Source organism: Pipistrellus kuhlii, unplaced genomic scaffold, assembly GCF_014108245.1.
Source record: "Pipistrellus kuhlii isolate mPipKuh1 unplaced genomic scaffold, mPipKuh1.p scaffold_m20_p_2, whole genome shotgun sequence".
Classification (NCBI taxonomy): domain Eukaryota; kingdom Metazoa; phylum Chordata; class Mammalia; order Chiroptera; family Vespertilionidae; genus Pipistrellus; species Pipistrellus kuhlii.
In genome coordinates, this window is record NW_023425515.1 from 138,894,398 (window position 1) to 138,914,425 (window position 20,028).

Genomic DNA, 20,028 nt, shown 5'->3' on the forward strand with positions numbered 1-20,028 from the left:
TGGGTATTTGAGATTTCCACCTGGGCACACAAGACAATGAGCTCAAGAGCAGAAACTGTGCCTTGCCCATTTTTTATTGAGCACCTGGCTTAATTTAGTAATCAGTAAATGAGCAAGGAGGGAGGAAACCTGATCTGAGTTTATCTGTAAGGATCTACTAGTAAGTACTAATACGAAAGTGTTCACCTCTGTTAAGATTTGAAAAGGTAACCGATCCTGTCACAGGGACCAGAAGACATTGCATGGTTGAAAGGTTAAATTTGTATCTTCTTTCCTGTGCTCTCACACCTAACTTTGATTGGTTTTCTCTATAGGTGATCACAGAGCATCATCTGCTTTCTGGCAATAAAGAACTAGCATGTCCTGGCAAACTTTTCTAAGACAAAACCACGTCGCTGGATCACTGCTCTAACGGTACACATAACTGTGTATACTCCCACAACTAGCAGTGTGCATTCTTCCCTGGTTCTTCTTACCCGTAGGAGGGAAATGCTTCAAAAGCAACACCCCGCGGCCTGATGTGCCAAAAATGAAATTTCTCTAAACAGCAGATATGAATCTTGACCTGGAAAGGTGACACTAGAAATAAAACTGCAGTACCTCATGAAAAAGTCTCTGTTTGCTAGCCTCCTGCTGAGATAAGCTACTGTGCCAGCAAAGTGGTCTCTATCTTGATTGGAATTTTTTTTTCATTATGTGGACTAATGAGCCATTGGTCCACACCTGGAAATTTTCTTAAATGTATAAAATCATTCAAACATAACAGCAGGAATTCAGTTAGTTTTTCTCGGGGGGGATGGGGGGGGGGAAGCAGATGCAAAATTATAGATTACACAAAAATTTTTATAACCTTCCAAGGCAGAGATTCTTATTATTAAACTCAGTTTCTGCTCACTGCTTACCATTACAGTACTATTTATTCAAACATATTACATTTTAATGTTAGATTTGATGCATCTTTCAATTTCGACGCAAAGAGCAGTATCTTCTAGAAATAAAATACTATCCCATTTATGACTTTCATGTGTGACTTAAATCATGTGTTGCTTACTTGAATTGCATTATTAAATTATATCAACATACTGAAAGTAGGAAACTTTGAGAGCTCGGAGAAGATAAATAAAGAACAATTTTGGAACAAGCAAATAAAATAAAATTCTTTTGGCAAAATTAAAATGTTAAATTTTGCAGAAGTTTATTACAAAGACATTGTAATAATAAGCTTGCTGCTATCTATTGTATTAGTTGACAGTATACCTCTTTTCCTCCAGTAATAGGTATAAATGTGATCAGCCAATTTTAAAATTCTAAATATTTTCTTCAATTTACTGATCTCAGGATTAATTAAAATTATTACATTTATAAATGTATGTAAAATAAAAATTCAGACTTCTAGCACTTTCTTTATAGCTCTGTAATGAAAATAATGCAACATTAAGAAAATATTTTTAAGATGTTTCTAAAATAATAAAAAGTACTCTTCTATATAAGTAAGCTTGCACTGTTTCAGTCTCCTAAATGTAAAAAAAAAAAAAAAAAAAAAAAAAAAAAAAAAAAAAAAAAATTCAAACTGCACTTACCTTCTATACTCGGTAAGAAGATGATTATAATGATAAACCACAGACTTCGCATTCTGCAACCAGAAGACACCATTATTGATCCCTTTAAATATTTTCTTTGTATTCCTTAATGAATCTAGTTAAAAATGTCCAGCTTCATTGAACCCAGCAGTTTGCATCATTGATCCTCATATCTGAAAAGCAAACAAATCCATCATTTACTCTATGGTCCTGGTGCTTTACAAAAAAAGGTGAAACTAAAAATAACTATCCCTCCCTTCTTTCCTCCACCTCCTAGTAAAAAAAAAAAAAAAAAAAAAAAGGTATAAACTTTGATTCTGTACCCAATATGGCAGCTGCGCCTACACACTGAATAGTAGAGCCTCACCTCTCAAAAATGATCAAAACCCAAAAAGCATTTATAGACAACCAGAACAAATGAATCACAAAATAATGGTTATATAAATTCTTAATGATTAATTTTTCTTTGAAAAGTTTATTTTAAAGTCATTCTAGAACAATTCATCTGTCACTGTGTCAAATATTAGTCTTTTTATTAAATTACAGTTGACTATTGAACAACACAATGTTTTAATGTGAGAGTCTACTTATCATCAGTAAATGCCAGTACTGTTTTTTAGGGGTTTTTTTATTCACAGTTGGGAGCCCACAGATATAACTATGCATTGATCTGTGCAATTTTATACTGGGGACTTGAGCATCTATGGATTTTCGTATCCGCGTGAGGTGGGGGGGAGGGGATGTCCTGGTACCAATCCCCACAGAATTAAGGGAGAATTTTGAGTTTTGTGGGAGTCAAAAGTTATACACAAATTTTTCAACTGTGCAGGGCTGGTGCTCCAACCCCCACATTATTCAAGGGTCACCTGGACTGGCTTTAATACATAACACCTCTAACAAGATTTTATAAAAAACATATACTTCTTTGGTTTGTTTCTAGCAATGGTAGCAGCATCATTATCTACAACTTCATTGGGTTATCTTGCAAGACAGCGTAGAGATATAATGAAATGGTTTATTTTTCTGTAGAAGAGTGCACAATTTTTAGCATATGGTTGTACTTTATATAATAACGGTGCTCCAAAAATACCTCATTTCCAAACACAACATATCAAATTATTATTTCTCTGATGATGTTATTCATAGAGTGAGCCGATTAATAAAGTCTCAACTATTTCATTTGAAAGTTTAAGATTTTTCAAATATTGCTTTTTCTTGCAGCAAGGTATAACTTAATAACATCAAACCTACATCTTGAATACATAGGTCCATCCAATGAATTCAAATAAAAACTCCAGCCCAGCCCTGCCTGGTGTGCTAAGTGGATAGAGCGTCAGCTTTCTCATTGAAGGGTTACAAGTTCAATTCCCAGGCAAGGGCACATATGTGGGTTGTAGTGTGGAAGGGAATCAATCAATGTGTCCCTCTCACATCGATGTTTCTCTTTCTTTCTCTTTCATTCCATCCTTCCCTTCCACTCCTCTTCTGTATTAACCAACCAACCAAACAACAATAAAAACTAACTCTAGAGGATAATGATTTCATCTCCAAGGTTGCACCTCTAAAAACAAGCGAACAAACGAACTGGTGGGGAAGTGGCAAATATATATATATATATATATATATATATATATATATATATATATATATATATATATATAATTCTGAGCCAAGTCTAATTTTGACCACCCCTTTAGGATCTGGTTCTTCAACAGGAGAGAACACCTGAGATGCTTCTCTGTCCAAAGAAATAAAACAAAAATGAAGGAAAGAGCAAGTTTCCCCTTCTGAATGCCAAAAATGTAAAAAGAATGGACACACTGGAAATTAATGGGATGAAGACAAGGGGCACACAACCCTGCGGAACTGCCTAGCTCCCTCTATCCGGTTTTCACTCTGAGCTCCCCAAGATGAATCCAAAGACAAACCCCAAAGAAAACCTGCAGCTTATAACTGCTGTGGCAAAGTCCCTGCCTTAAAACTGCGAGCTCTTTTATGGAAAGCATAAGGAGAAGTTAGATAATTTCATGGCTTGTCACACTGAAAAGCCCTATCAATAAACAATTTCTCATACCCTATAGACTGTTCAATGCGCTGATGAAGCAAGCAGAATAAGTTTAATGTGTGAATGAGGTATGTTCAGAACTACAAGTAGAATTAAGTGTGAGCCTTTGGAATGCTCCTGACAGAATTCTGACTGTCCAAGCTTTGGTTGTAGTGGGTCCTTTCACGTCAATGAACTAACACACACGGGCTGCTTGCCCACAAGCACAACTCTTGAACACATTTCCACTTTCTTAAAGCCGTCCAAGATCAGTCTGTCTTCAGTCATCCGCTCTTTGAAAGAGTCCTTGTTTGTGGGAAGAAAGGGAAGGAAGAAATCAGGGACTGATGACTGCCTTGTAGGAAACAGCTGCCAAGATAGGAAAACCTCTGTTAGAGGGGGAAGAGGAGGAGGAAACCGTACAACCAAGGCCTCCTTTGTGGTCTTTGGCCAGGACACAGTATTTCGTGAACAGGGTTTCACTATACTAAAATGGCAGTGGAGTCTTACAATCTGAATGCAGGACACAATTTCAAAAGTATGCTCTAGTCGATTATGAGACAGTCCAAGTGATTGCTTCTAAACAAACAGAAACAGGTTCTGGAATGTAATAAAATCATGGCTTCTTTTATGTAAATAAAGCTGAAGTCTGCCCATCACTGTGCAATGAGTAGTAACTAAAAGGAGTATCACATTTGTTTTTCTACAATCTCTATCCAATCACTCTCACATCAAATAAAATTATTTTCCAAAGCTCAAGTTCTGCCCCGCAGGAGCAGCTCTGTCGGTTGAGTGTTGTCCTGTGCACGGAAAGGCTGCTGGTGTGATTCTCGCTCAGGGCACATACCTGCCTTAGGTAGGGTTCAATCCCTGGTTGGGGGCACAAATGGAAGGAAGGCAGCCAGCCAATGGACGTTTCTCACACATCCCCCATCTCTCTAAAACATGTACTCAGGTGAGGATTAAAAATAAAAAAGCAAAGCCCGAGTTTTAAATGCAATTTGAAAACTAAATCAAAAGATTTTACTGCTGTGATCCAAATTAAAAACAACCTTCCATTTAAAAACGTTAATGAAAACTGAAATACTTAGCAAACCACAATCAGCTAAGGATAGAATGAATAAATAATTGAATAAGGTGAAACTAATCCCCCCCCCCCAAAAAAAAAGTTCCTCCTAAATCAAATCCCAGCCAATGGACACTCATAGACATAGATGCTGCTGACACTCTTCCCAAACTCTGTAACTACCTGCAAAATGAAGCTCAGGAAAAGCTTCTCACAATGCAAAAGAACATAAGACACAAAGTCAGAAAAGGGCTATTAAATTTTCTCTCAAGGAACAGAGAAGATGAGCCCAGTCCCCATATTAATAGCCAGTTTCTCTTTAGATGTTTAGAAACCTTCTGCCCGTCCCTCCTCCCACCTCCCCCACCCCCAGAACTTCAGAGAGGAGCTGGGAGGGTAAAGACACAGTGCACCGATGAAACCCCTGCTAATGCTAAGAAACAGTTCATTTTTTAATAAAAACAGAAACAGAACATTTCTACTTAAACTGTAAGTAGCTACGCTTTTTCAAAGATCAAAGACACTTCTAATGTATAACCTCATCCTGCATTTCTTCTTATCCTTCAAGTAAGAAGATTCAAACAATTTCATCCTAATCTTGTCTCTATAAACCGCATGCCATTGTTTACCAAGCCTCTGTCAAGATTTTTTTTTTTAAGATGTAGATATCCTATTACTGTGTCATGTAAAAAGTCAATTAATGCAACATTACTACAAAACCTTCCAAAGCTGAACATGGACTTCCAGGAATACGCCTCAGCATTGTTTATATCCTAACAGTCTTCAAAGTTTTATGCCCCACTTACAATAATATACAGTTAGCTGTAGGCTTTCAGATGGTAACCTGATTATATAGGGTTGGTCAAAAATTGGTTTTCTTCAGCTGAGTACACAAAACACAGGATTTATTCTTGTATAATTTCTTGATTTTTGTATTATTTGTCCATAGGAACAACTGTAAGCCCACTTTTGCTTCACCCTGTATTTATTAGCTGCATTAAATATCCCATCCTGGGGTCTTAAATTGTGGGCAAAGTTAGGAAAACACCACTAATAGTCATGTATTTATGGGGCATTACCAGGAAATCACATTTAACCTTGTATGTAAGGATGCCTATTTAGTAAAAATAGAAAAGAAAAAAGAAAAAGAAAAAAAATTTGCTGATAAGCATCAATACAAGTAGCAGCATATGACAAGCTTCAAGTTAGTAAGATAACAAGATCATTTAAAATGGTCTAAAACTGGTTACCTAAGGTTGATACTCCATTAAGAGCAAAGCCACCTTAAAGATTTATATATAAAGCTTTATCTTTTACTTCTATTCGTAGGCACTGAACTGCGGTGAATACTGGATATTAAACGCAAAACACCTCTATGCAGGAGGAGAACGGAGGAAGGAAAGAGCCATCCAAGCATGAGACCTACAAAAGTCACCCCGCCATGTTATTAAGCGCTAATGCTATATAAAATAAAAGATTAATGTTTGGGGTAAGCCTAAAATTCTACGCACTAAATGTACTACGTCAATTCTGAATGAAAGCTAAAGATAGCTGTACGGGATCTCTCTGATCTTAGTTGTGCTATAACAATTACCAACATTATGTGGCAGAATTTACTAGTAAAAGAAAGCTGCTTTTCTGTATTTTACCAAAACAAAAACAACAAAAAAGGATACCAAACCCACGCTGCCCCCATGCATTAGAAAGTAAAAAATGAATTAGGTGCATTTTAATTTAGCTAAACCTCACTCTGTGGTCATTTTTCAGAAATATCTTATGTGCCCTCCGTCCTTCTAGGTTAGAATCCCCCCTCTTCTTGTTAACATAGGAGAAAACATCAACACCCTTGGGAGTTTTCTTTCAGTAAGTCCTCCAAGAAAAAACGCTTGCTATCGCTAATCAGAAAGCCTTTTTATAGCTCCAGGCATTCAACGTTCTTTGCCTTTGAGTTTATTTTCTTTCCCTCACAAGGATAGGGCTGGGGCTGAGAATGCTGATGGAGATTTTTAAAAGCACCTGACCACCCCTAGTCGCCACCGTCTTTCTCTGTTTCCTTTCTGAGGACCTGAACAGTAGTATCAAGTCTAGAGTAGTTTAAATTAAACTAGTTATGCTAATGTCCCTTTAACATTCATTACTGATCTTACTCTCTATTGAAATTTCTTCATTGTGAAGGAAGGAATTCTCCTGTGAATGTGTGGCTTAGTGGAGGAGCAGGAAAGAGAAGAGTTCAGGAATGCTCCCAGTAAATTACATCTGCTATCTGCAGTAATATCTGTCTTGGAGTCGTGCTGAGCATGCAGAAGAGGGTTGTGCCGTGGACACTAGAGGCACAGGGCAGGGCATTCTGCCATCCTCTTCATTAAAACCCTTCCAGTTGAAATAATAAAAACAAATGGCTGTCATTTTCAAACCAATGTAGGTTACATTTTATGACTGAACATAAACTTGCAAATGAAGTTTCAAAAGAAAAAAAAAAAAGAAGAGCTACATGCCCAATCCAAAATATTACCTTATTTATCATGGAAATTTGATGGCTTCTTCAACTTTTCTATCAAAAAAAAAAAATTCATAAATCTATTTGTTTAATAATAGTTTGTATTTATTATTAAAAGTATAGCGTAGCTACAGCACTGGAGTTAGGTTTTCCCCTAGGTAAGAGAAAGCTATTCTTAAATGGCAGTCCTCTCCAGCTTTAAAATATATAACCCCTTAACTTCCCCATAGTCCAGAATTCTCATGTAATTTTTTTTGAGTTGAATATAAATTATGGGCACTATGGCTAGAAATATTTCTTGAGTGCCGATTATATGTGAAATATTATATTGGACACATATCACTAATCCTTATGAGGTCAATATTATAAAGGCCAGAAATATGAGGTTCAGAAAGGGAAAGTAACACCACTAGCAGGTGGCAGAGCTTGCATTCCAATTAAGGCTAATTATAGTAGCCCCCCCCTTATCCGAGAAGGGATAAGTTCCAAGATCCCCCAGTGAATGCCTGTAACTTGGATAGCACTGGAACGAATAAATACTATGTTTTTTTTTCCTATACATACATATCGATACCTATGATAAAGTTTAAGTTACAAAATTAAGTGAATGTGGTCTCTCTCAAAATACCTCATTGTGCTCTCCTTACCCTTCTTGTGATTACCTAACGAGAAAAAAGAAAAAAGCCTTAATAAGCCAAGAACTTTCAACTCCAGGGGTGGAGAATATTGGGCCCATTGGCCATATAAGGCCCTTGAAATCATTTGGTCTGGCCCTGCCAAGGCATTAGGGGTGAACTAATTAAATGTTTGACCAAATATAGCAGGTTAATTTTTAAGTTGATAGTTCTGTATGGCCTGTGAATAGTTATAAATATCCAAATGGCCCTTGGGGGGGAAAAAAAAAAGGTTCCCTAACCCTGGGTCCTAATCATTTATTTCACCTAATGACTGAAGTAATCATTGGTCAGGCAAAAAAAAAAAAAAAAAAAAAAGAAGAAGATCCAACATTATTCATGAGAGGTAAACTTATGTTTGGCTCACTGTACTAGATCCTTTGTTCATGCATCATTGTTAGTAAGCATTCCTTGGATCAATATTCAGATTCCCTCTTGGTCTATATAACCACTAAATGAAATAATAATGACCCAGGATCTGTTGTATATATTAGATCATCATGATGGCCACCAGAGGTTTCTTAAAGGTATGAGGTAGCCTGATTAAAATAGTTAAGTGATTTCAAAAATATGAAAATTAACGAATACACAGTAAGAAGTTGAAGGAAATTTTAAGTGTATAGCACATTGCCGTTTATAATCAAATGATACAGCTCATTTGCAAACTATGTCAATATATAATGTCATCTAAACTTGCAATTATAAGATAAAGTAGATAATGTTAACACTATAATTGCATGGAATCAGTTTAAGTCAATGAATATCTAATGATTACATTCTAGGTATTTTTTATATTGAGTTCTGGTAAGTATATTACTTATTCATATTTTCACCATATATGTATTGGTCCTGTTAGGTTCTGAAAGATTATAAAACAGATTAAAATGACTGTCATCTTCAAAAGGTGAATAACCTTCTAAGAATTAAACACAAGAAAATATAAATAAATTAATAATTGCTAAACTCTCCAAAAACTTAATGGTAACACATGTATTTTGTACCAAAATGATCAGAAGAGAAATAAAAGGAGTTTCTAGACCTGTAGTTTCCCTTGAACTGTGTACCTAGATCCACCATCTCGATGAAAAGAGCCCAAGACTGAGATCAGGAGCACACTCCGGCTTAACCTTCCACTGTGAGGGTTGGACAATTCACAAACATCTAGGCCTCAAGTTCAACAACTGTACACACAGGTAGAAATACACAATAAATCTATTATTCCATTATTTCCCAATTTCTCCAATTTTAGGTTTATGGTCCTAATTCCATCTTAAATAAGCTTAAGGAAGATTTTTAGGGGCTGCTGCAATATGTCTCACTACCAACTTTGTCTCAGAAATTACTCTAATAATTCCATTTTTTAAAATTACATCTCAAGAAGTTGCCATTTCAAAAACTTTTTTGAAACCTACTTACAAATCATTACATTGGTAGCCATAATTTAATAACGTGAGACTTATGCAGCTCACATATTTCACACTCGGCCTTTGTGGGTGAAGTACACGATCAAAAGCACATGATCAAAAGCAGGATGACATCCGGCCGGGCCTTCTTCCAGAAAGAGCAAATTCCTATCCTTAGCCAAACCATTCTGCATTAAGGCCAATGTTCCATACCATACGCAGGCTGTCCCATACCATATGCATTTTTCCTTTGTTCAAAGCTTATTCTGAATGTATCCATTATTTCAAATCAGTTAAACCTGACAAGGACTGAAAATTAAGTGAATTAATTTTTGGAGACACCCTATATAACTGCATCTACAAGAAAAACTCAGTATCACAACATTTTATTAAGCTGTAGAGAAGAGGGATATATCAATTCTTTCTGAAAATTAACTTAATCCACAACATTAAAAATAAAGTCATGGTCTAAGTGAATGAACAGAGCAAACTCTACTTCGAGGGTCACACTGAGAGTCTGTGTGGTTGGTTTGGTCTGGCTGATTTTTCTAAAGAGCATTATTAGGAGGTTCAGATGGAAAGGCAAGAGAAATATTCATGGACACACTATAAGAAACAGCAATTAACTGTAATAAATATTTTGAATGGTTGTTATAAACAAAAAGTTTAAAAAAACTTTAGTTCATTAAAATATATAATTTTATATTTTATAACACTCATATCAAATTAGTGTTATTGCTTCTTAACTAAACCATGGAGTAGAAGTGGTATGTGGTTTATAGAAAATGGGTTTTCAACTTTACAATAGAATTTTATAACTTCTATTAAAATTTCAAGTAACATCAGAATAGTAATTAAACAGTGATATTTAATAAAAAGAAAGTTAGGTTATTAAAAAGCTGAGAAAAGCTTGAATTACTTGCCAAGACTCTCTTAATTGGTAAAAGACTAATGTATTCTCTTGCACAATTTTTAAAAGTTTTCCAATTCAGAAAACTGAAGAAGATATATCCACTGTTGCTATTCCACATATAAAGCAAAAAAAACAAACAAACAAAAAACTCACAAATTAAAAAAAAATGTACTTAGTTTCTACCAATGATATTAACCAGTGACTTTTCAAATCACTCAAGTTAAAAACTATTAGTAGTATTCCATTATGTTTGGAGAGATTAGAAGGAATTATGTAGACTGATATTACTGGCCAGAGATCAGTAAACTTTTCCTATAACCATCCAGAGAGTAAATATTTTAGTCTTTACGGACTATGCAGTCTCTGTCACAACTGTACAACTCTGCCGTTGTGACATGAAACCGCCACAGACACTGGGTAATGAATGAGTATGGCTGTGTGCCAGCCAACTCCACTGCACCGACAGCCGGCCAGCCACGGCTTGCCAACCCCTTCTATAGCTGAACAGGCACAACACAAAGAGGGCTGAATGCAGTTCAGCCAAGTAATGAACTGACCGGTAACTATCAGTGTCTGCCAAAGAAGCCGAACCAACTTTAACCTGTTATTGTAAGAAATTAATTTAAATGTTAATGTAAAGGGAAATTAACCACACGGAAATGAGAAAAATAAAACAAAGCAGCATTCTACTGACCAAAACAAATTAGTGTTTCGGTGTGTGTGTGTAACAGAGCGCACATAGGTACAGCTTACAGTGTTTGGGGAGAAAATCCAGAAAAGAAAAGAACGGACATTCCCACTGTAACCTATCTTACTACATAGTTTGGCAGGAGGGAATGTAAACCCAATCAAAACAGTCAGTAATGGGAGACTGAAAACTAATGGGGTTTGGACAAGACTCCCTGAGGCACTCTAGCATTAGTATGATGGTTTCAAATAGCTGTTGGTAAAAGTGGCTTCAAACTCCTGAAATATCTGTCACCACTGCTACTCACCCATGTGAAATACTGGATATATCCCAGTTCTACATTGTATGCAGCAGGAAACTGCTGACTTCTAATCCGCTCACTTGCTCCATAAGGCTAAAAATCCTACGAGGCCAAAACCACCTACCTTATTCCAAAAAACTATGAAGTTACAATAAATGAACACATTTCTTTTGGAACAAAAAGTATTTTTAGAGCTTTACAATTCCCTGTATCTAGGCTCTACCTAATCAAAATACTTTGCTACTATTAACAGTACATATTTGTATTGTCTACAATCTAATGTTTCTTAAAATTGAAGTCACACTGTAACAAACCATAGAATAACGTTTCTAAACTACAATTAATAGTTACCTTACACGAAGGCTAAACTTTTCTATCAATCTTACATATAAGACAAAAGAGTGGAGGAGGTTACAAGTTTTTAATAAGAGCATTATATTATGGGAGTAATAATCTAGGTGCTTTACTAAAAGTGAAGTGGATTACAGTAAATGAAATTTTAAAATGTCCTTTCCATTTTACAGATAACACAAAATGACTTTTTTTCATGTCTCTAGTGATAAGGATAGATTTGCCACACGTATTTAAATGGTGCCTTTACACTCCCCTCTCCCCCGCCTGCTCATGAATTAATAAATCAGTGACATTAATACAAAATGATAAATGATAAAAAGTGTAAAGCACATGGGCGAACCATAAACACATCCTTCTTTCAGCACAGTTAATACTTCTCTGCCAATTATAGCTAAAACTTTTTAAGAGTATTCTATAGCATTTTTACAATCTAAGTAGCAGCTTATGCACACACAATTTCACACAATTCAGGCTTAATAAATCTCCTGCTGGTACCAAACAATCATTCTAGAGGATTAAAGTGCAACATCTGTTAACATTAATAATGTTTTATATAGTCATATGTATTAAAGAAGCTTCTACTCTACTATTTGTCTCCTAAAATACCTTTTAGACCAATATATTTATTAAATATGAATTAAACACTTATACATATATATATGTATATGTATCATTCAATTGGTGACTTACAATAACAAAGAAATATATTTACTGGGAAATGGTAAAAAAAAAAAAAAAAATCACATCCACTATAAAGTAACAGATTTTCTTTGAACCACACTTATTAAATGTGTACTAGTGTACATGGAGATATACACACACATAAATGAAATTAGCTCAGCCTCCAATACCTATTAAAACCAAAATCCTCTGGAGCATTGTTCATTGTAAGTATGGGTAAAATATAGTTCTGTTAATCTAAAAGTACTTCATTTTAAAGTGGTATAAATTCACGCTGTTCTATTGACTCTTTCTCGGAAATGTCTTAATCCCCTCTCATTCCTTTCATTCCCTCTGCCCTCACCTCTCTCTAAACTTCTGCAAAAATCTCATGGCTGACTTCTCACCCTCCATCCAGCCTGCCAACCTCCATTAGACTAATCTTCCTAATTTTACTCTAAACCATAAAAATGTGTAAAACTGGAACCAATCCTAGAGATCACTTTATATGCAAGACAAAGAAAACACTTGGGATTGTAAGTTGAAAAGGGCAGATCTCTGAAATGCTGATTTTAAAAATTTCCCATAAGTACACATATTATGATCTCACTGTAATTATCGCAGCCAATGCAGTGCCTCTATTTTAAGAATAGGGAAATTACAGCAGGGTGGGAGGGAGCTGGAGGGGCAGTGGTAAAGGGAAAAAAGTTTTTAAAATGTACCAAAAGTAAATCTGGGAAAAGAATCCAAACAGATCCAACTTCAAAAGTATGTAATGCAACCCTCTGCTTCTGTCCAATTTATTTGGTTGGTAATTCTGAATATGCCTTTCAAATTAACTTTTAATCCAGGTTGTTTTTTAACCATATGGAAAGCATTTCCCTCTTTTCCACCTATCAAGAACCTTGATAGGCTTAAAAACCTCCCATGCCATAAAGAAGCCAACCTGGCCAAAACAGGTTTGGCTCAGTGGACAGAGCGTCATCCTGCGGACTGAAGGGTCCTGGGTTCGATTCTGTTCAAGGGCATGTACATTGATTGCGGGCACATCCCCAGGAGGGGGTGTGCAGGAGGCAGCTGGTCGATGATTCTCTTTCATCGACGTTTCTAACTCTATCCCTCTCTCTTCCTCTCTGTAAAAAAATCAATTAAAAAAAATATGAAGAAGTAGCAGCAGCCGCCAACCTGACCACTACAAGCGAGGGGTGAGGGGAGACACCCTCTCCCTGCCATAAATTCCTATGGTCATTACCTGTATCATTTGTGTGATAGTAGGTATTGGAGTATCTTGTGACTCCTCCTCCTCAGCTAAGCTTTTAAACTATTTTTAATATCTTGTCTGTCAAAGTTTTCAATATTTATCTCTTGACATCAAACAAACAAAAAATTCCAGGATACATACTTTGTTCAAGGCACTGAGGCTGGTATGACAAGCCACACAGAATGCAGAATTAGGTAAGGAAATGAGCCAAGGGCACAAATAACTTTACAAATTATTTTAATGTGATTAATAGAGTATGTGCTCCTTCAGGACCGTGACTTTTGCTCTTCACTTCAATCTTAATTCTGATTAATAAATAGTGTAACATCCTGAAGATTGATAAATATACAACACATCAACCAAATTTCTGGAAATTATAAATTTTAATGGATTTTTTTTTTTTTAAGCTAGCATCCAAGTTTGAGAATGACCATCCTTTATTTCATGTTTTTCCTCTTTAAGTTACTTCGATTTGGGGACCATAAGAGGCTTATCTTCACCTCTGTACCTTTCTTGCTGCTGCTTCTGCCTGAAATCCCCTCTGCCACTTGTTCCTTGACCCATCACTCAACTAACTCCCACCCCTTCCCTAAATATACACCACACTCACTGCCATTGTTCCAAAGTACAATGTGCCTTCCACTATCAAACAGTGTTGAAGTGTCCTTTTCAAATTATTGTTAGAGAACTGAAAATAGATCCCATGACTTCCACATCTGTAACCTCAGTGTCAGGCACCATGCCTGGCAAATAACCCAAGAAATGTTTTTAACAAACAGGAAGGAAGGTTGGTAAATAGAGAGAGGAAAGAGTGAATGAATAAACTGAGCTGTGCAAAGTAACTAACAAGAATGGAAAGGATAAAGAAAAGTGAACAGAATTCAAAAACTGGAGTGTAAAACTGAAACGTTTGGTTTTTTAAAAAAAACTGGAATAAACTAAGAAATCTCCTAAAATAGGAGTTGCACAGATTTTGTTTCCTTATCTGGGACTATTTTTTAATCAGTATTTGATTAAATATTAAGGAATGCCAATTTAAAATAGAAAAAAAATGGCTATTTTCAGAAAGTTTATCAGTTTGGCATAAAAAACATTATCATTTTATTATTTATAGAAGTCAAATAAATCACCCTCCAGAGTTTCAAAAACCAATGAGTTTCAAAAACCACTGAGCCTCCTCTCCTCACTGTAAAAGTGAGGAAGTGAAAGGGTCCACAGTTAGTGGAAGAAATGAACATGCAACTCAAGTTTTGCTTCCAAACACTTGAAAATTTAATACTGTCTGAAAAAAAAAATTAATTATAACTGAAAATAATTTAAAATGTTTTAAAGTATTACAAAATGTGAAATTATGCAAAACTATAAACCTAACAAATTTGCTTTTAAATTAAAGCAGGATTGGGAAAGTTGATTAAAGAGAAGTTATTTATTTTCAAAGTACATTAAAAATTCAAGACAATTTTTATTGTATTAGGGCAACATTGGTTAATAATGTTGCATAGGTTTCAGGTGTACAGTTCTACATAACACATCATCTATATATTGTATTCAGTGCTCACCACCTATAACAAAAATGTTTGCCAAGGTAGGTTTCCACATCCACACAACTTCCTAGCAATAATCTGAATTTGTGACTATACTATTTCTGATAGCATAACTCCTCCTAAAAGTGAAATTTTTTAAATAGAGAGCAACATACGGGTACAATAGACTTTTATCACCATTCAGAACAAAGAGTAAAAAAATTAACATTCACACTTCTTTTCTTCTCCAAAATTATGGGACTGACATTAGCACTCCAATGTTAATCTTGGGTTTAGGTCTCGCCTCTATATGAAAAAAGTAAGTTTCACACTGAGGGCTAAACTTCAGCCATCCGATATTGTCTATAATACAATTCATGGGATGCTACTGTGGTGCCTTTTTTTTTTTTTTTTTTTTTTTTTTTTAGCATTTATGACTTACTGAGGCTGTTGGAAAACCATGGTTACTTCTAAATCCTAACTCCATCTTTCCTCAGGCCAGCACTGGCAATTTAATCAACTTTGATATATGAATTAAAGAACATTGACAATAAGACTAAGCAGCTTGTTTGCAGAAAGATATCTGAATATTAAGTAAGAAATTTAACAAGTTTTAATAATTAGACTCTGTAAATGGTATGATATATATGTCTCTCCTAATTTAGGAATACACACTTTCATATAACACCTGTCAAACTAAATGTAAGAAAATGTTCTGGCATTTCACTAAATTAAAATCTTGAAATACTAAAGCTAGAATGTACACATTTAGGTTTTATTAATACCTTAAATTAAGCCATAGATACTGTTCAGTTTCATACAATGCAATTTACAGCATTCCTCTGCTCTGAATGCAAGAACACAATGAAATTTTAATCACATTTCAGTATGTCGCTAAAAGACATTTTGGAAGGCAAATAAGCACCCTCAACTCCCAAAGAAAACTGTCATTTCTTAAATAAAAGGCAAAGATAATACACATGCGATATCTAATTACCACTGAAGAATGGTTCCTCGCATACCAGAAAAGGTCTTGGATCTTGTGCCACCTTTGCTAAAAGTTTATATGCGATATTAAATTTGCTAAGTGACTAAATGGTTACACCATGTATTTGTTAAAAATTTTTGTGTTGAAACTTTTCTTTACACATTTTTCTTATGATCATTAAAATGTTTAATTGGTGTTTTTTTAATTGTTGACACTATTACAAATGTCCCCCATTTTCCTCCACTTTGCTCACCTCCATCCGGCCCCAACCCCCTTGGCCTTCATCGCATTCTTGTCTGTATCCATGGACTATGCATATATGTTCTCTGGCAAGTCTTCACCTTCTTTTATCAAGTACCTCCATTTCCCTTCCCCTCAAACAGTTGACAGTCTGTTCCATGTATTCATGCCTCCGGGTCTATTTTGTTTGTCAGTTTATTTTGCTCATTAGATTCCATATATTAGTGAGATCATGACAAATACCTTTAAACATTTCTACTTTATTTTTATGGTTTCCTTAACCAACTAAATAAAATAAAATCCACACTACGGTATCAACCACCTTTAAATACCCTCCCTTTATCTCATGGTGATTGCCTTATGCTGCAGCATGACTGAGCCACCAGGAGAAAAAAGAAGTCAGCCTTCATACCCCGGCTAGTGCTGAGAGTTTCTTCGACTACTTCTTTTTAAAGCTGGCAATACGGGGGAGGATCCTAATCTTCGGGATGATTTGGAAACAAGGATATGGAGTTGTGATTGCAGGTGAAGGAGAAGAACTACAGAAGAAAAAGGAATCCTACTTGCATGCTTTCCTTGTGGTAATTCAATCAGGCATCATATTATAAAAGGAAAATGATCCCTTTTACTTAACCACATAATGTAAGTGGAAGCAAAAAGTACTGACAGTTTCTGGTTGATGGGTACACATCAATACTTCCTGTTTTCAGTATCAGAGCAACCATTCTGACAAAGGCCAGTTACATCAGTCACTGCGTTATCATCTAAAGGAGATACAACAATACTAGAAAACCATGTAATTAAAAATAAGAAAAAGAAAAAGAAAAAAGAAACCCTTACCATAATTGAGAACAGGAGGAAGAGAAAAATGAAACTAACTAGATTGAAAATGGAGGCCAAATGACATGTTCCACTTAAATATGTAAAACAATGTGAATCAAATTTAATCCACATCAATGGTAATAATAATAAGCATTTACAGCGAACTTTCTATTAAGCTCTATTAAGCAATATGATAACTACATCCCACAAATTTTCTTTGTTATTATATATGGAAGCAAGAATACTTTTGGGTTAGCACAGAAATACCAGTACTAACTCTTTTCTTATTACCTTTATCATTACTGCATCTACGAGAGGAATCTGAAATTGGGTGGATGCTAGCAAAAGTTATTGTAATCTTTATTATCAACAATAACTGTTTATTCCAAATATATTGAGAGCCTACCCTGAGCTAATCAGCAATGCTAGGTGCTGATAGGGGCTTTCAGTTGTTCTTCAGCCTTGTCACCCATAATTAACTGGTTACAAAGGTTCAGCCATGATACCCAAAAGCTATTGCTCAGTCTGGAGAACTGAAAAGCTATTGAGAAAACGATTTCATTATTCTGATAATGAACAATATGTAGCTGGGAAATTTCCTATGTACCAACAGAATAAATATATAAATTCATGATAACGAGAGAGAAAGCCACCATAAATTACCCTTTTTTTTTTTTTTAGTCTTTGATGGCATAGAAACTCCTAAGCTTTCGGAGAAGAGGCAGGCTGGTCTCTAGGGAAACCTAAGAATATCAAATTAGTTGATTCAAGAGCTACTGAGAATGTTACTAAAACGGCCCCAAACAAAGAAAATATCTCAACAGGCCTAATTGTGATAAAGGTAGTCTTTCACAAAAATAAAGATTTCTCTCTACTCAGGTGATAGTAACTGACATGTATAGTCTTGATTATCTTATTGAGACTTCAGATAAAATGCAAATAAACAAAGCAAAAACCTTAGTCTTACAATCTTCAATCCACATAATAAATTTTTTCACTTGAAAAAAATAGACCATTTTAACGTACGCAGAATATTTTTAGAAATATCTATAAAGGAAGCAAAGTTATATTTTTTTTTCACAAATACCACATTACATTACAAAGTATACAATGAAGCAATTTTGGGTGCAGCTGGTCTTCTTCTGGTGTAATGCATGCACCTCAAAGAATTGTCAGAAAAACTGGCTTTTTCCCTCCCTCTCCCTTGCTATCAAACAGGCTACTAGCAGAAATGAATGATTTTTCTGGAACCTAAGCTTTCATGCCTAGCTCTTCTCTAGCCCACAGTCAGTCCATTACTAAACTCTATCCCATCGTTGTAATAAAACTTTCCCACCTGTTTACTGCCACAGCCTCTCACCTACGCTGTCATCCAGGCCTCCTAATTAGGTTTCTGTTCCCCCCCCAATTCCCCGACTCGTTCATTGGCTACACCACCTGAAGAGTTAGCAATTAAATGTAACACTTTCTCAATAAACCTCTTTTATGGCCTACATATTAAAACATAATCTTAGGAGATCAGGCTCTTTACTAGCAGGTCCCAAGCTAATGTCCGAGTTTCACCTTCTTCCACTTCCTATGCAATTCCTTCCTTCCATACATCCTCTTTAGGGCACCCTTTTTGCCTTCGTTTTCCAGTGTCTTTACCTTTGTCCTGTCTTCCTTCTCAAAAAGCCTTTATCTGACAAAATTCTCCTCTGCTTTCATGTCTACATAAACGGGGTCTCTTCTTTCCATGTTACTCGTTTGAATTCATTTCATCCACCCCATATTTCCACAGCCCTTCCTTTACAGTTCATGATATATTATCATAGAACCCCTTATATTAAAATTATTTGTAGAAATGTCTGTTCCCTCATGAGATTATAAATACCTAGAAAGCAGAGTCCCCAGACAGTACATTTCTCCTGGTTGTTGATCTAAAATGACTAGAATGAAAGCCCAGAAGTTATGAACAACTAGAGGAACTGTGCTTATCCACATGTGTCAAACACAAGGCCCGCGGGCCAAATTCGTCCTGCCAGGCCTTGCAATGTGGCCCGCACCGCGCTGTCATCACTGCACTCCGCTGCATTTCCATCACAATGACAGTTTATGACTGTTCAGTAAACCATTCGGCCCTCGATTTAGGCTGGATTTTAGATTTTGGCCCCTTCTCTGATTGAGTTCGACATCCCTAGCATTAAACTGTCCTTGCAAAGATTAAAACACCATCAATATTTAAAAATACAGACTTTAGGACCAATGCAAGCAAGTGCATATGTTTTTGGTTGGTAATTTTGGGCAAACTTGGTGCTGGAAGCTCTATCACTTCTTAAAAACCACCTGTGCTGCCATAATAACCTTTTGTGGCAATGTAGGGAACCGAAAAGTAACAGCATGAAAGTAAAACTCAAAGCATATAAACACTGTGAATTAGTAAAGTGCATCCCAGCCCTCACCTGTCACTTAGACATGTGGCATGGTTGGGAAGGGCTGCTCTGAACTACAGAAGCATAATGCACTTTCAGAGAACATACCCACATATGAAATAACAGATTTTTCAAAAGATAATTTGGGTATGACTTTTAATTTAATTGGACTCTCAGAAAATTCTTTTACATAGTAAAAGCTCTCTGGTACTGTGCACCCTAATACAGTTTAGTTTATTCAAACTGGGAAAGAGATGCAGGATAATGGCAAAAACTGAATCGCTCTGGCTTGGTTGTAACTCTTAGCCTTAAGAAAACTGTAAGTTGTCCAACATAGAAAGGTGACAGGCTGCCAAAAATTAAGATTTAAGTCATTCAAATACATCTTTCTGGTCTAAGTTGTACCCTATAAATTCCCAATAAAAGAAAGTTGGCTTAAGGAGTTTCAGCTAGATTAATATAAACTTGAATATTAAATCCAAAGATGGAAACCTCTGCCTTTTAGCTACACAAGCAAATACACCACTAGTTATTTGCACTACATTGTGGAAGACAAATATAAAATTCTGATTATTATATTTAGAACTAAGAACTTTCAATTTT

The 20,028-nt window shown here is 35.7% G+C and overlaps 1 protein-coding gene across 40 annotated transcripts in view; it reads right to left on the reverse strand.

Annotated features, from left to right (window-relative positions):
* Positions 1 to 20,028, reverse strand: part of ADGRL2 (adhesion G protein-coupled receptor L2) — a 269,658-nt gene that overhangs the window by 137,574 nt on the left and 112,056 nt on the right. For all 40 annotated transcript variants that reach the window (XM_036447598.2, XM_045584407.1, XM_045584405.1 and 37 more), the window contains one exon: positions 1,581 to 1,753. In XM_036447598.2, the coding sequence (XP_036303491.1) occupies positions 1,581 to 1,653 (73 nt within the window). In that variant the 5' untranslated portion in view covers positions 1,654 to 1,753. The remainder of the gene's footprint in view (positions 1 to 1,580; positions 1,754 to 20,028) is intronic.